Here is a 14,123-nt window from a genome sequence, read left to right as displayed (position 1 = left end):
GGCTACCCGCGACTCGAATCACCTTCCCAAAAACTACAGAAGCTGTCGGTGGTACGAGTTCCTCAATATCCAGGGTAGTAAGAAGCCTGAGTCGTATTATATCGGACCATAGTCAGGTCCGGATATATTACAGGTCGGCTTTCTGGCCGCAAACGTCGCTTGCCTGATAAAGGAGCATTCGCCGCGCGACGTCACTACCTTACTTTCGCGGATGGTGTTGATGGTTGAGTTCTTGATGAAAACACAACACAATGAGTCAGTTTTCAGACACGTCAGGCCACGGAAATCTCGACCATTACTGGATGGATCAAATGTCCAGCATGGAAGGCTTATGGCAGTGAGTACCTGCTCCGGTATGTTTCAGTCTTTTAAGGGTATTTCAAACGTTAGTCATGCGAGGAGCTCCTGTATCTGAGTACTTATAGTCATCATCAACACGACCATAGAAGAGAAACAGTGTCAAATAATCCGTACCATAGCCATGATTCGATGCGACGCGCGTCTTAGCACACATTCTTCTTCTATGTAATTAATTACTTCGCGAATTGGCCCGATGTATATTACTGGTAGATCCCGCTTCCCAAGCTTGCCTTGAGCAACTCCCTGTCCAGAGGGGCATGGTCCGCCGTGTCCTTGTGCGGGAACGATCTAATATCTCTCTTCGGCAGCCTCGCTTCCTCTCTGAGGTGTCGCGTCAGTGGTTCGGCAGGCGGGACACACGAGGGGAGGCCAGACATGCGAGCTCTCTTGAAGCCGGCTCCTGATGCCCGTAGGACTCAATTAGCAAACCAACCTGTGGACAAGTGATCAATAGCGCTTTCAACGCCCGGAGATAGCGCCGATGGCGTGCCCTCCAAATCTCGAACAAGGACTGCCGTGAAACCACAGTCACGAACCAGCCTAATGGATAATTGTGTCTGTTGCCGTTGCCCCGTCTCTTGGGAGAGTTGATATTATGGATCGTCATGAAAGGTCCGCGGAGCAATGCAAGATATTCGCATCGGCGGTCAATCCTGGAATCTTCCTTCCCCTCGTGAGCTGAGCAAAGACCTCCTTCTCCGGGTTTCAGTAGTGTACTATAGTAGGCGGTGGTTATGGGGGAGAAACCGGATGTGGGACCGAACTCCGAACAAACCCCACTTGTTAAAAAGCTTCATCAGCCAAGGCGAGCCTCGTCGCCACTCCTCATCAAAGGGACTCTCTGGGCGGCAAGGGCGGTAGCCCTGTTTGCATAGTCGAGATAGTGTAGCGAGACAGCGTAGCGAGACAGCGGCAAACCGGACATCCCTTCTTTGCTTTGCCACCACTAACTAGAGTCAAGAGACTGCAAGTTCTGGCAAGCGGCCCGAATTGCAAACCGCGGGTTAAAAAAAAAAAGGGTCTGATCCGTACGCTCCGAAGTAGCACAGTCCCGACAGTATGGACTAGGATGAGCGATACTGTAGTACGCTTACACTAACCTTACGCAGCTTTCTGTGCACACTGGGGCTTTGTTAAGGTCAACTACTATGTACGGATATGGCACGGAGTAACGAAGGAAAGAGCAAATAACTAACTAGTTTAAATGGCCTGCCGGTTTCCACGCGTGTACCCACCCAGTCCACACCCACAGCAATTTCACGAACCCAACCTCGTTGACCCCCACCCCCCGTTCGGGTCCCGAGAACCGGGCAAAGGGCACGAGAACGGCATTCCGCTGTCCACCTGCTGGTCCGGGGGAAGAGAAGGATGTGGTGGTGTCCGGGAGCTTGGTCCAGTGCTCATCATGAGTGACGAAAGTGCTGCCAATAACGGCACTCCGTTGTCTCCCCGTGGAGATATTAACCTACATAGTACGGAATACTCCGTACACTTGCGCACGAATCGAAAGCCGTTCCCCGCGCCCCCGGAAGAGTCGGCACCTCCGGAGTAACTGTATGTACGTACATTTTGGCAAGAATCAAAGGAAAAATCTACAGATTGAGCGAGGAACAAGGCACTGGCTGGTTACCCTCGTCGCCTACCCACCAATCACGGTATGCACAAACACCATTGCGCCTCAACGAGACATTCCCGACGTTTCCTCCCCGCGACAGTCGGAGGTTCGGGTTTTTTTTTATACCATTGGTGTTCAGTGACGTGTAATGTTCGGTCATTCGAACGCCACTTCGCGTAGAGAGAAAGTTGCAGAAGATGGCGTTGGGAAGGCGGAGAATTAACGTAGTCTGCTGTTTTTTGGTTGCAAAACACCCCAGGGTTGTATGCCGCGTCGACAGGACTTACCGTATTAAGAGGAGGCCAAAGAGACGGACGAGAAGAAAAGACGCCGAGTTGCAACCAAGGGTGGTTCTGCTTGGGCGTGCCTTATAACTAATCCATGCCTTACATCCGTAGTGGAGCGATTTGCTTGCTGCTGCTGGCTGCAAGGTACCATACAAAGATGCCCACACGCGGTATACGACAGCAAGATACTACAGAGTAGGGAAAGTAGGGAAAAAGATGGATGAAAACCCAAACAATACAAAACAAAACAAAACAAAACAGAGTACAAAAAAACATGGTATAACGTAAACGAAGCGCTGCATGCAAGACATGGAATTTCCAACCGAGACTATGACCGCATGTCGCGGCCCCCGGGTTCCTCTCAGCCTCGTCTGCAAGACATGGGGAAATGAAGAGGTGAAAGTGTGTGTGGACGGGGCCCCTGGAAGGAGGTCTGACGTGTTCGAAGCCTTCCATTTCCATGCCTTGATGGATGATGGGCGCACTTGGTGCAGGGTCCGTCTCGGACTAGTTATTGGCGTGGCCGATCCAGCGCTGGCTGCGGTCCCCATTGGACTCCACATGCATGGAAGAGGACATTTTGGTCTCGTGTTTGTCGCGGATATACACCTCCTCCAGGATTCTGAATCCTAGCGCGGTACTTGCCGCTAGTGGCTTTTTTGGCGCAGGACCCACGTACCACGCTAGGATTCAGAATCCTGGAGGAGGTGTAGTGTAACTTTAGGGCGAGAAGGGGCTCGCACTGCACTAGCCGTGTCAAGTAACTATGTATTGTATACTACGTATACCGAGGTATGTAAGGTACATACGTACCTAGGAAGGTACCGACGACCTTTGTATGGATTTATGCACCGCAATATGTACAGACATACCAATGGGCGACATGCGTGGATGGCTTCCGATGGAAATTCAATAACGCTAAATTGCTATGAAGCGGCGACTTTGTGGCGGTACGGAACACACACCGCTCTTTGAGCAGACTCGGCTGGCATCGGGTGGGAAGTGTGGATTGCCTGGGATCCCATGGTTGACATAACTTTACTGCATACACAGGTACCAACACACACTACACTGCGTGCGTAGGTGAGGCGACTTGCGCAGGTCGCCAGTGATGGAACAAGAGCAAGGTACTCGTGTTACACAGCATTAAGGAATACCCCCCTTTTCAGCCATGTACATGCCGCAACGTACGCAAGGGGCTGCAGTTGAGTGGTTTTTGGCCGAGGGGAATGCTCGCATTGGCTGCCTCGGGCAGAGTGCGTGTTGAACCTCTGGTAGTGGATATCAGTGAAGGGAGGGCTTGTTAAGGCGGCGAACAAATGAAGATCAAGAATAGGTTGTGGGGGGGAAATGCTGGGGAAACAAGCAATGACGGCAAAAGACCCAAGACTTGCTTGGCACAGAAAGCAACCTGCTCCTCCACTACCTTGGGCATGTGCTCTGAGAGGTGTTTCGCAGGCGCGTTGGCTAGGTTCCTTCCGAATGCACAACCGAGGGCAAATCGATCAAGTCGAGGCAGACAAAGCAAGATGCCCAGACGGGAGATCGCGATGCCAAGACGGCTCGGAAAGCTTGGGAGCTCTTTTATTCTTTGAGCCTCTTCAAAGACGCGGTTGTTGGCTTCTAGAGGCACCGATCCGGCCCTCGGTGGTTGCACTTCATTGTCGTCGATTCGTCCGACTTGCCAAGTTGCTTGGCCATCGTATAGCGGCCGTTCATCAGTGCGTTCAGCGGACGCTTGCCAGATAACTAGTAAGCGTGTCGCTAGGGCATGATTGATCGTGCCCTCAGGGCACGGGGAAGGAGTTTATGGTATGTTGCGGAATGGGTTTCCTCTCGCCAAACTGCACAATTGCTTCGTCCGGGTACCGAGGTAACTAACGATGTATACAGATTATACATACATACTATAGTTAGTACATACATACATACTAGTACATACAATACACTTAGCGTATCTCATGGATGCATCCCCTGACCGGGTTCAGGTGCGTGATGGCGCACGCAGGCTGACAGAAACCCTGGACGGCTGGGGCAGGCTAAGGGTTTGAATGGAGATTGGACGTGGGGGCGCCATTTTCGCTCCTGTGCCTCCTATCCCATCCGGCCACGAACTTCGTGATCAACCCCCCCTCCCCCCCCAAGGCATGCCGGTCACGGAGGGCCGGTGCCGACACTCGACGCGCACGGAACCTGTCTTATGAGTGTGTCAAATCTAACTACTCCGTACCCGGACCGGCACCGGATCCGGAGCAATTGTGTGAGGGCAAACGCACAGCTTGTCCGTCCCGGTGACGAAGGCCGAGAGCTTGGCAACGGCTCCCTGCCCAGCCCCTGACATACCAAGAAACGCCATCATCCGATCGCCGTCCAGGGTTTACTAGCTTGTTAATGTAGCACAGTAATCCGTACACATGTTTGGTTTTCGAGCACGTGCCCATCGCAATGCAGTGAAATGTGATGTAGTGTAGTGTAGTGTACGAATTAGTGTTAGGCCCAGTGTAATGTATGTAGGACGTATGTACGGTAGTGTAGGTATCGGGTAGCTCTGCTGCGGGATGCATCCACGCGGGTGTGGTGTGGTTCATCGTGTCTTGCTGCCGTATAAAGAGTGCCATTAGCTACCTGCATTGCCGGACCGATGGCTGCAACTTTAGAAGCGATGGGCAGTCGAACAAGTACATACGGATGGAGTGTAACTAGCACAGAACGGATCCTGCGCACTCTGAGTATCTCGCGAGTGCAGTAAGCCTCGCCGTAATTGGTGGCGGACTCTGGGTCGCCGGGGGCTGAGATCAGCAAACGCCCGCTGATAGCCTGTGGACCCGCTTGGCTTAGCAATCGTAATGACAACATTTCGGCCGGTTCTGCGCTGGATGGATAACATGGCCAGTTTCACCTCCAGGACATTCTTTCAATTTCGCGAACAATGGATGACGAGGAGGCGATCTGTGGATGGTGACATTTAGTAACGCCCCAGCGAAACGCTGTGGCGTCAGTAGCTCAGGGCAGGTTGGGAGCGTGCTGAAGCTGGAACGAAACGGAGCAGACGAGTGAGGGATGGAGGGATCTGGAGAAGCACCCCACGCTCGCGATGACGCAGTGGAGCCCCATGGGGCTAAATGCTACAAATGATGAACATCCAAGTGTACGGGACAGTTCCGTACCCGTTACGGTGCTCCCCGCTACACAAAGATGGGATGTCAAACACCGAGATCGAGATAACTAGGGATGACTGCACGACTGCACGGACACACAAACATAAGTTGACTCCAACGCGGTTCGTCCTCGAACACCTTCTTTTGTGAAGAGAGCTCTCACGCGACCCTACCCGGCAGGATTCGATGACGTAGCATCGAGAAGATGTAACACGTGCTGGTTCTCTGGTTGACCGCTGTTGCCATCTTTGGTTCACTAAAATCGGCATCGGCATCTTTTATCCCGTGCTCACAGTTACAACCTGGAGACACGCAAGGAAATTCGACACAGGATGAACTGCGCGTGGCAGACTCGCCGCGGGAGATTAATTGAGCTTTCCCTCGATCATCAGGAGCCGGCTTGGCCTGGATATTGCGGCATATTTGGTCAATCCTTAGGCGCCTTGGCGACAAGACGCGCTCGAGCTTGAGCCGGGAGAGGGGTTCTTGCTGGTCAGTTACTAATGTCCGTGGGAAAGTTAAGCACCGTACTCGCGTAGTCGAAACTACCGGTATCCCGGCCAACGATGCGTGGAATCTCTACTGCGCAGCAGCCATTCGTTGCATCAAAACCGTGTCTGCCAGATGTCTTCCGTATATATATAACTTATATCGAAATTGGATTCAGCCCACAAGAATCTGGGACTTTCCATGTTAGAATTGCGCCTTTGCCCAAAATGCCTAGCCACCAATGGTAATGACCAATCAGGTGCGGTTGCGACCAACTGCGCCAATCGCTCTCTCGGCCTTGTCGGCGCTGAAGGCGGGAGTGGGGTCGTCCCAGCAGAGATGCACTGTAACCAGGATGGTCAGAGTTGGCTGACCATAGTTACAAGTATTCCGTATTCCGTACCAGTACCTTAGTGTAGTTCATTCCGCGGACTCGTGCACACACCCTCAACAGCCGCAGACGTGCTCTTGCTGGTACAGGTTCGAGTTGACGCTGATTTTGAAACACTCCAGAACGACACAGAAAGTTCCGTCGGAGGGCTAGACAGATTTGATGCGAGCAAAACTTGTCTCGGCATCCACATCCCAGGTCTCGCAAGGCACCCGCTGCTTCTTGGCTCCGGCAGATTCGTTGGGCTTTCTATTTCATCCTCGTAACCGAAACCTGGGTAAATCTTGTGGGCGCATCGGTACGATGCAAGGTGCGCGCCTATGTACCTGATGTACTGAATGTATTGTACATACTTTCATACACTACTCCATACGCAGTCTATTGTATTCATTAACTAGTTACTAAGTACCCGAAGTTGGGGGATGCCTGTCCTGGGCGCTCGGCCTTTGGTCGGCGGTCAACCGCGAGTTTGGCGGGCCCTTGGCGTCCCCGCGATCTCCATTATCTCTCTCACTTTTCGCCCGCCAACGTTCCATTGCGTCGCGGGCAAAGGCAAGCTCCTCGCTCCCTGGCCGGCTTAGCTCGAAGGGGCAAGTCGTGCTGCATCGCGGCGTTGTTGCGCAGCGGATTGGCCGAATATACCCCCTAATTACTCTGTGAATTACCCACGGGTGCCCCGCATTTGACAGTTACAGTTACCGAGCGAGGCTGGGCGCTGCGCACACTGCATTGAGACTTCCAAGATCAAGGCGGATGGGCAACTGACGCCCCTAACACGGGGGGGGGAGGGGGCGCTCAACCACCCCACCACCCCAATTCGCTCACCTCCCTGCCCCCCAAAAATACCCACGTAGACCCTCACAGCGACCCTCCGATCTCAGCAGCCATCCAACCCGCTCCTCTCGCAGGAGGCGAAAATCAGTGCGTCCACCCTCCCCCACAGATTCCCACCGTCTCGGTTCTCGCAATGCTGCTATAACTAAACACTTCCCATGGGGGCGCATACCTATTCTAATTGCTTCCCATTCCCTCCCCTTCTGGATTCTTGACTTTTCTCCCACATTTCCACACGCCAAGAACCTGGAATCTTCCGAGTAGATCTCGGCCTCCTTCCGTCCCCCCTCGTGCCCTCGCCAATACGCCACACATTTCCCTGTTGGGGCTACTCAAACATCGCTCTGAACGGAAGGCCAGCCTTGGCACCAAGAGATTGTCGTTACCAAGAACGGCGCCTAGAGTTCGACCGCGGTGACACAGCGACCAGTCCCCGACGAAACCGCTTGCGTGGCTTTACCCTATAAATAAGACACGCAAACTGCCCTCATTTTTCTTCTTGAGGGGGCCCGTGTTTTGCGTGGTTCGGTGGACAGCCCAAGATTCTCGTCTTCAGTGGCCATTCCCTTTCTCGGTTGCGGTTTCGGGATCTCAGATTGGTCGCTCCGTGCCCCGACCTGTTCGACATCGGAACGGCGCTCGAAGGAACCAGAAAAGGTGGTGCGTGCCTTGCAGTAGGAGGCCGAGGCGGGCGTGCAACAAAGCAGCATTCAGTTCCTCTTTTGGAGGGGTGCCAGAGCCGGCCTTTTTCTTTTTTCTTTTCTTTTTTTTTCTTTTCCCAGGGCGCCTGCAAGGTTTGGTTAACTACGCCGAGCGGTCGCCCCGGAAGGCCCGTTTCGGCAGGCCTTTGGAGAGCCCGCCACCCGCCCTCAGTGGCTGCCATTGCCCAAAGGGACGGACGGGGTTGCCGCTCTCTCTCTGGCACAGCATCCCTTCCTACGCTCGGCAAACACCCCTGGACACTGCCGTCTGACGGCGTGCCCACAATAAAATCAAGCAATGGCGGTCTCATTACTTGGGCCTCGCACGGCGCAGGCCTCTTCCTTAGGTATTTGCGTTCCCGCCCTTTTCGTTCGAGCCATGAGCGGTTCCTCCTCCTCCCCTTCAACCCACATTTCCCCCTCTGCCGCTGTCGCTGGCGCACCAAGAAGCCGACTAAACACTTTTGGACGACTCCAGATACGTCGTACAACCCTAGCTCCAATAAGTCGAGCCTGCAGTCGTCACCTCGGCAATACCCTACCGAGTTGACACATCCCATCGTGGAGGAGGGCGATGAGACAGACAGCGAAGCCGTAATCGAACCTGTCACCCCCGTCAGCGGCCGTCAGTCGCAGGATTTCCACGCCCTCGCGAGCCCGGACGGCCACCTGGACGTGGCCCATGAGCACTTCGCCTCTGATCAGAGCGCAGCTGCCGCCTTCCCGCCCGTCCAGCAGGGCGCTGCACCCGGCGCCAAGCCGCATCTTGTCGTCGCCGTCTCGGCTTCACCTCCGTCAAAACCGCCGAGAAGCCCTGAACACGGTCCCAGGGCCCCCCCTCCCTCGACACCCACACCCTCGACTTTCTCGGTCAGCGACGACGCTACCGGTCCCCCCCCAACCAGGCGCTCTACCTTTGGTTCGGCGTCGAACTTCAGGCGTACCATGTCCAGCTTCCTGAGGCGTGTCAGCTCCCAGACGGACAAGGCAGCCTTCGGCGTTGTCGACGGCGCCTCCGCGTCCACTTTCAACCTGCCCGAGGCCGCTCAGCGCAAGGTGCCGACCCGCAGGTGGTCAATGAACAGGAGTTCGGCGACCACCCGCTCCAACACGCCGCCGTCGCCCGGCTCGCCCGTCGAGATGGCCGTCAAGTCCAAGGAGGATGCGTCGCAGCCGACAATACCGAGCTCCGATGCATTCTTCAACAAGAAGAAGTCGGGTGCATCGACCGGCTTCACCTTGCGTCCTCGCGCTGCTGCCGCGAAGGAGGAGCCTTCGAGACACGAGCTGCGGCTGAGACGGCGTGCCAGCAGTCTCGATTATTCGAAACAGGAGCGGCCCGTGCAGAGGGAGGCCGACAAGGCCATCCCCATGGAGCGGTCGCTCTGGGGGCTCCCGGCCGAGACGGGCACCGGCGTGAAGGCGCGCCGCATGAGCCTGAGCTTGCCCGACGATTTCACCGTGGACGTGATCGAGCTCGCGTCCGAGTTCGAGTACCAGCACAAGCTGTTCGGCCGGCACGGCAAGCACCTGGGCAAGGGCGCCACCTCCAAGGTCACATTGATGGTGGCCAAGAACGGCGGCGAACTGTACGCCGTCAAGGAGTTCCGGGGAAAGTCGTCGAGCGAGACCCGCGAGGAGTACGAGAAGAAGATCAAGTCCGAATACACGCTGGCCAAGAGCCTGCATCACCCCAACATCGTCGAGACAATACGACTGTGCATCGACCGCGGCCGCTGGAACCACGTTATGGAGTACTGTGAGGACGGCGACCTCTATACCCTGGTCAACAAGAAGTACCTCAAGGCCGAGGACAGGGAAAAGGACCGGCTGTGTCTCTTCAAGCAGCTGGTGACGGGCATCCACTACCTCCACTCGAACGGCATCGCGCACCGCGACATCAAGCTCGAGAACCTCCTCATCACCAAGGAGTCGCGGCTCAAGATCACCGACTTTGGCGTCTCGGAGGTCTTCTCGGGCATCCACCCGGGACTCCGGGAAGCCGGCGGCCAGTGTGGCAAGAACATGGGCGAGATAAGGCTCTGCGCGCCCGGGATCTGCGGCAGCCTGCCCTACATCTCGCCGGAGGTCCTCGAGAAGAAGGGCGAGTACGACCCGCGCGGCTTGGATGTCTGGAGTGCGGCCATCGTCATGGTCAACCTGATCTTCGGCGGGCCCCTGTGGCACAAGGCCGAAGTGCCCCCGAACGCCCCACCGCAGGACACCTACGCCAGCCTGGTCCGCGGTTGGGAGAAGTGGAGGCAGAAACACGCCGATGCTACCGAGCCGGTCATCAGCGACATGGACTATCCGCGCGTGTTCGTCTTTGACAACTTCGTGAAGCCTCCGGCCCTGCGGCGCGTCCTCCTCCAGATGCTCAACCCCGACCCGCAGAGGCGAATCTCGATCGCCAACGTGGTCAGCAACCGATGGGTCAAGAACATTGAGTGCTGCCAGCCGGACAGTTATGACGAGCCCAATGCGGCCAACATGATCGACGCCTCCAAGAAGCCGGGCCAGAATCGCGTGAGTGGCAAGAAGATCTACTGCCACAATCACCTCCCACCCCCGGCTCATAACTCGCATTCGCTGGGTAAGATGCCCGGCAGCGCTGGCTACTGAACCCAAGAGCCCACCGGTCCCTCGCCTGAACAACCGCCTCTCCGAAAGCCGACCTTGTTTGTCTTGGCTTTATTTTTGCACCAACAACACTTTTTTAATTGCACACGACTACATTTTCTTCTCTTTTTTCCCGTTAGTGGAATATGGGAGAGCCCTTTCAAAAACACAAAAAAAAAAACATCAAACGGCGTTACGAGGGATCAAGGTGCATTGAGAAAGTATAACCAATCATCGCGCGGTTTCCTACAGTTTCTGGGGATTCATGGCCACATAGATCTGTGTTCTTGACGGCGGACTATTGTTAACCCTTTTATTATTATTATTTTCCTTGGTTTTACGAGCATTTTTTTTTTCTTCCTTCTATCCTCACGCCGATACATCCCTGGCCAAGATGTAGCGGCCTAGCCCCTGTGGCTAGATTCTCTTAATGCTATTAAGAGGAGGATTGATGGATCAGCTGGCAAAGTAGCCGCTGGGTATACAGAACTGAAGTGGTTGTGCTACATAAAGGGGCGCGAATTGCGTTCTACGTCATGTACAGAGAGCTTTGGTTATTAGGGGGGGCCAAGAGGCAGAGAGCGGGGGAAGGGGGTGGTGAGGTGATTTAGCATCTCTCGCCCATCTGTTCTCTCCTTCGCCCTCTTCCTGCTGATGCCTGCGTATCAGGCAAGCCTCTCCCCCAGAGACGAAAATATGACGAGTAGTCAACCCCGTCCTCATCACCGCTCTGGGATGGTCCAAACAGTGTGAACCTGTCGTCGGATTATTAGGAAAGGATGAGGTGGGATTGGCGAAAGACTGGATTCGAGCAGTGGGCCCAGCCAAGCAAAGCTCAAGGAGGGTTACTAACGACTTGTATGAAGGTCGTCTGAGCGATTGGCCCGCCCAACTAAAAGGGGGCGCCCCCCCCCTCTTCCCCGTCGGTGAGTGAAACCGAACCGAAGGGATCCAGCTCGACTCGGTCAACTTGTGCAAGCACAAGAACAGGGTTGGACCAGGGATATCCCGAGTTTCAGTGTTTGGCGGTCAGCACCTCACCAGCCAAGCATTTTAAAGTAACCAATTTTTTTTTCTGGATCCGCCTAAATGCGCCGTGTTGACCTTGGGCCGTCGCGAAGTCTGACGGAATCCTTGATGGGGCGGATGGCGGCATGCAGTCCGATCGCCGACGGGCAAGGAGCCAATGCCCAGCGGTTGATTGGCTCTGGGCGTCTCGCCGCAAACGGAGAACCAAAGGAAAACGGGGTTCTCTTTCTTCCCCGCGTCCCAGGTGCTAGTACAGAGAGGCATCTCCGCGGCAGAGTCGGGATGGGGGGTCTACATCTATATGTATATGTATGTGTTCAGGATTGTATTGTGTACGTCCGTACTTAATGTGCGGGAGAGGATAAAGAAGGGGGAAAATTAGGAAGAGAACAAGAAAGAAAAACCCAAGGGCAATGGGCAGCTAGATCAGGATACACGCCTCGTCAGTCAAGTTTCACGAGGATGGATCGATCAGGTGGGATCGCCAACGGTAAGTTTTATCGAGCCGGTTGTTCCGCTCTCCTACCCTCCCCTCCTCCCTCCACTCCCATCATCCGGCTTCTTCCCACTGTCAGACTCTCTCTCTCTCTCTCTCTGTGTGTGTGTGTGTGTGTCTGTGTGTCTGTGTGTCTCTGTTAACCTCTCCCATCACCGCTCGATATGCTCTCCCAGAGAAAAAAAAAAAAAAAAACCTGTCCCCCGCGTCGCAGAGCAACGCTCTCTCGTCTGCAGTTAGCCTTCCCGGCAACCCGGTCCCAGGAGTCCCAGCCAGGCGGATACAATACATCACCGTTTGGGGGGTTACCCAAGCTCTCTCTCCCTTACTCTCTTCTCTCCATCTTTCTCTTTCCCCCCCCTTCCCACGAGCCCACCCCACCTCGTCCGGAACACAACGCTCAAAGGCTGACAGCACATGTTGCATGCGTCGTATGTATGTGTACGAAGTGCATCGTACCTAGTGGGGTGCATGTCCACGTCTCACCTCGCTGCTGCCGAGCTCTCGTTCCTTCCATCTGCTTCCCCCGCCCCTTCCCCCCCCGCTCGAGGGGGCGTTGCTACCCGGCTAAAAGATCCTCGCGCGGGCGGATGCACCCGGCATTGGCCACGGCAGCTGCAGGACGGCGGCCGTGGGTGGAAACACTCGTCTGGTGATGCATACGCGTGTTTGAAGGTGTCTCCTAGTATGTCTGTATGGTAAGTATGTGTGTACGCACACTTGGGTGTGTACAGTACAACAAAGCAAGAAACAAGTTTTATGTTGGCTATGTATGTATGTATGTACAGTACATACTCCTACCAAGGCGTGGGGGTGTCTTCAACGTAACTCGGTTTTTACGCCCTTGTTTTCCTTCTTTCGACCTTTTTCTTTCTTTCTTTCTTTTTCTTTTTTTTTTATATACATAACGTTGGAGGATCTTCGAGGTGCCGGGATGACCATGCTTCATGATTCCTTGGTATTCGGGGCAGACTGGCGCTGGGATCTCATCTGCGCCTTGTCGGCAATCGAAAGGGGAGCGGCTGATTCTCGCCCGCTTAGAAAGGAGGGGGCCACCTTCGAGTCGCCGCTAGCAAGTACACTTAATTAGCTGTGTCCCTCGGTTTCGGGAGAGGGAACTGCTTCGGCTGGCTGGACTCATCTTCTCCCTCCCTCTAGCAGAACAAGCCCCGCGGGTTCGGTTATTTGGTTGTTTTCCCTGCTAGATCTTTTCTTACACATCATTACGGAGTGCCTCCCCTACCATCCACCCATCGTGATCAATCATCCCGCCACCTTTCTTCGGCCGAGAGCACCACAGGTCGCCGGCTGGTCTACGCAAATTGTATGTACATACATACACATACAAGTTCTCCCGGGAGCGCGCTTGGCTTCCCGAAAGTGCCTGTTCCCCCGTTTCGAATCCGTGCGAGAGGCTATGAGAGAGACAAAAAAACACGTCAAGTTTCACATCCTGCCATGCTCATTGCTTTGTTTTCTCTGCCTCGCCTTGTTTGCGCAGTTCGCCAAGCACTTGGCCATGCACTTCGACCTGACGTGTGCCGCTTCCGCCCTTGAGACATCGGGTCTTCAGATCGAAGGACTGGGTGTGCTGAGCCTCATCGGCGAGGTTTTCTTTTTCTTGTTTCTTATTGTAATCAATCTTCTTTTGTATTCCGAGACACAACTGCGTGGTGCGTGTCGGGTATTCTTCCCGCCCATTGGTCTCAGACTCACTTGGACGGACGGACCTGTTGCGCGTTCTCCGTCTCAAATTAACCCCCCCCCTTCTCCCACCCCCAACCCAAGACTTCCAATAGAGAGGCAAGTCAGAGCAGAACACCTTTGGCTTCATCGCACTATTTGAGAGGCCAATGTTTATGGTTTGCAGTACGTTTCTTCTTCTCTTCGTGTCTTGTGTGTTGTGTGCGTTTGCGCCCAAATTCGGCGCTGGTCATCGGTCATCATCGCTCTTCTGCTCCCGACAAAATAACAAAAATCTTCACGAATCTACCGACCGAGGGGGAATAGGGTAAATGACCAGATACCACGGGGGAAAAGCGAAACAAAGCAGAAACATATCAGACAACCCGTCCGGAGCCCCATGACAAAAAAAAAAAAAAAAAAAAAAAAAAAAAAAAAAAAAGAGGGAGGGGGGGTCCAAA

General features: G+C 54.6%; 2 protein-coding genes across 2 annotated transcripts; one reads left to right on the top strand and one right to left on the bottom strand.

The window, feature by feature from the left end:
• Positions 1 to 560: 560 nt before the first annotated feature.
• P884DRAFT_289266 (uncharacterized protein) lies at positions 561 to 2,032 on the bottom strand (the record flags this gene model as incomplete). Its single annotated transcript, XM_069443987.1, has 7 exons — positions 561 to 760; positions 794 to 871; positions 1,136 to 1,223; positions 1,461 to 1,482; positions 1,626 to 1,707; positions 1,830 to 1,912; positions 2,004 to 2,032. 7 exons carry the CDS (start codon positions 2,030 to 2,032, stop codon positions 561 to 563), a joined length of 582 nt encoding a protein of 193 aa, XP_069300911.1.
• A 6,101-nt stretch (positions 2,033 to 8,133) lies between these two features.
• P884DRAFT_266579 (kinase-like domain-containing protein) lies at positions 8,134 to 10,457 on the top strand (the record flags this gene model as incomplete). Its single annotated transcript, XM_069442039.1, has 2 exons — positions 8,134 to 8,182; positions 8,314 to 10,457. 2 exons carry the CDS (start codon positions 8,134 to 8,136, stop codon positions 10,455 to 10,457), a joined length of 2,193 nt encoding a protein of 730 aa, XP_069300910.1.
• Between the last annotated feature and the right edge of the window lie 3,666 nt (positions 10,458 to 14,123).

This window comes from Thermothelomyces heterothallicus (assembly GCF_042370625.1).
Source record: "Thermothelomyces heterothallicus CBS 202.75 unplaced genomic scaffold P884_scaffold_2, whole genome shotgun sequence".
Lineage (NCBI taxonomy): Eukaryota > Fungi > Ascomycota > Sordariomycetes > Sordariales > Chaetomiaceae > Thermothelomyces > Thermothelomyces heterothallicus.
Note: the sequence above shows the minus strand (reverse complement) of the source record. Positions and strands in the feature narration are given on the sequence as shown.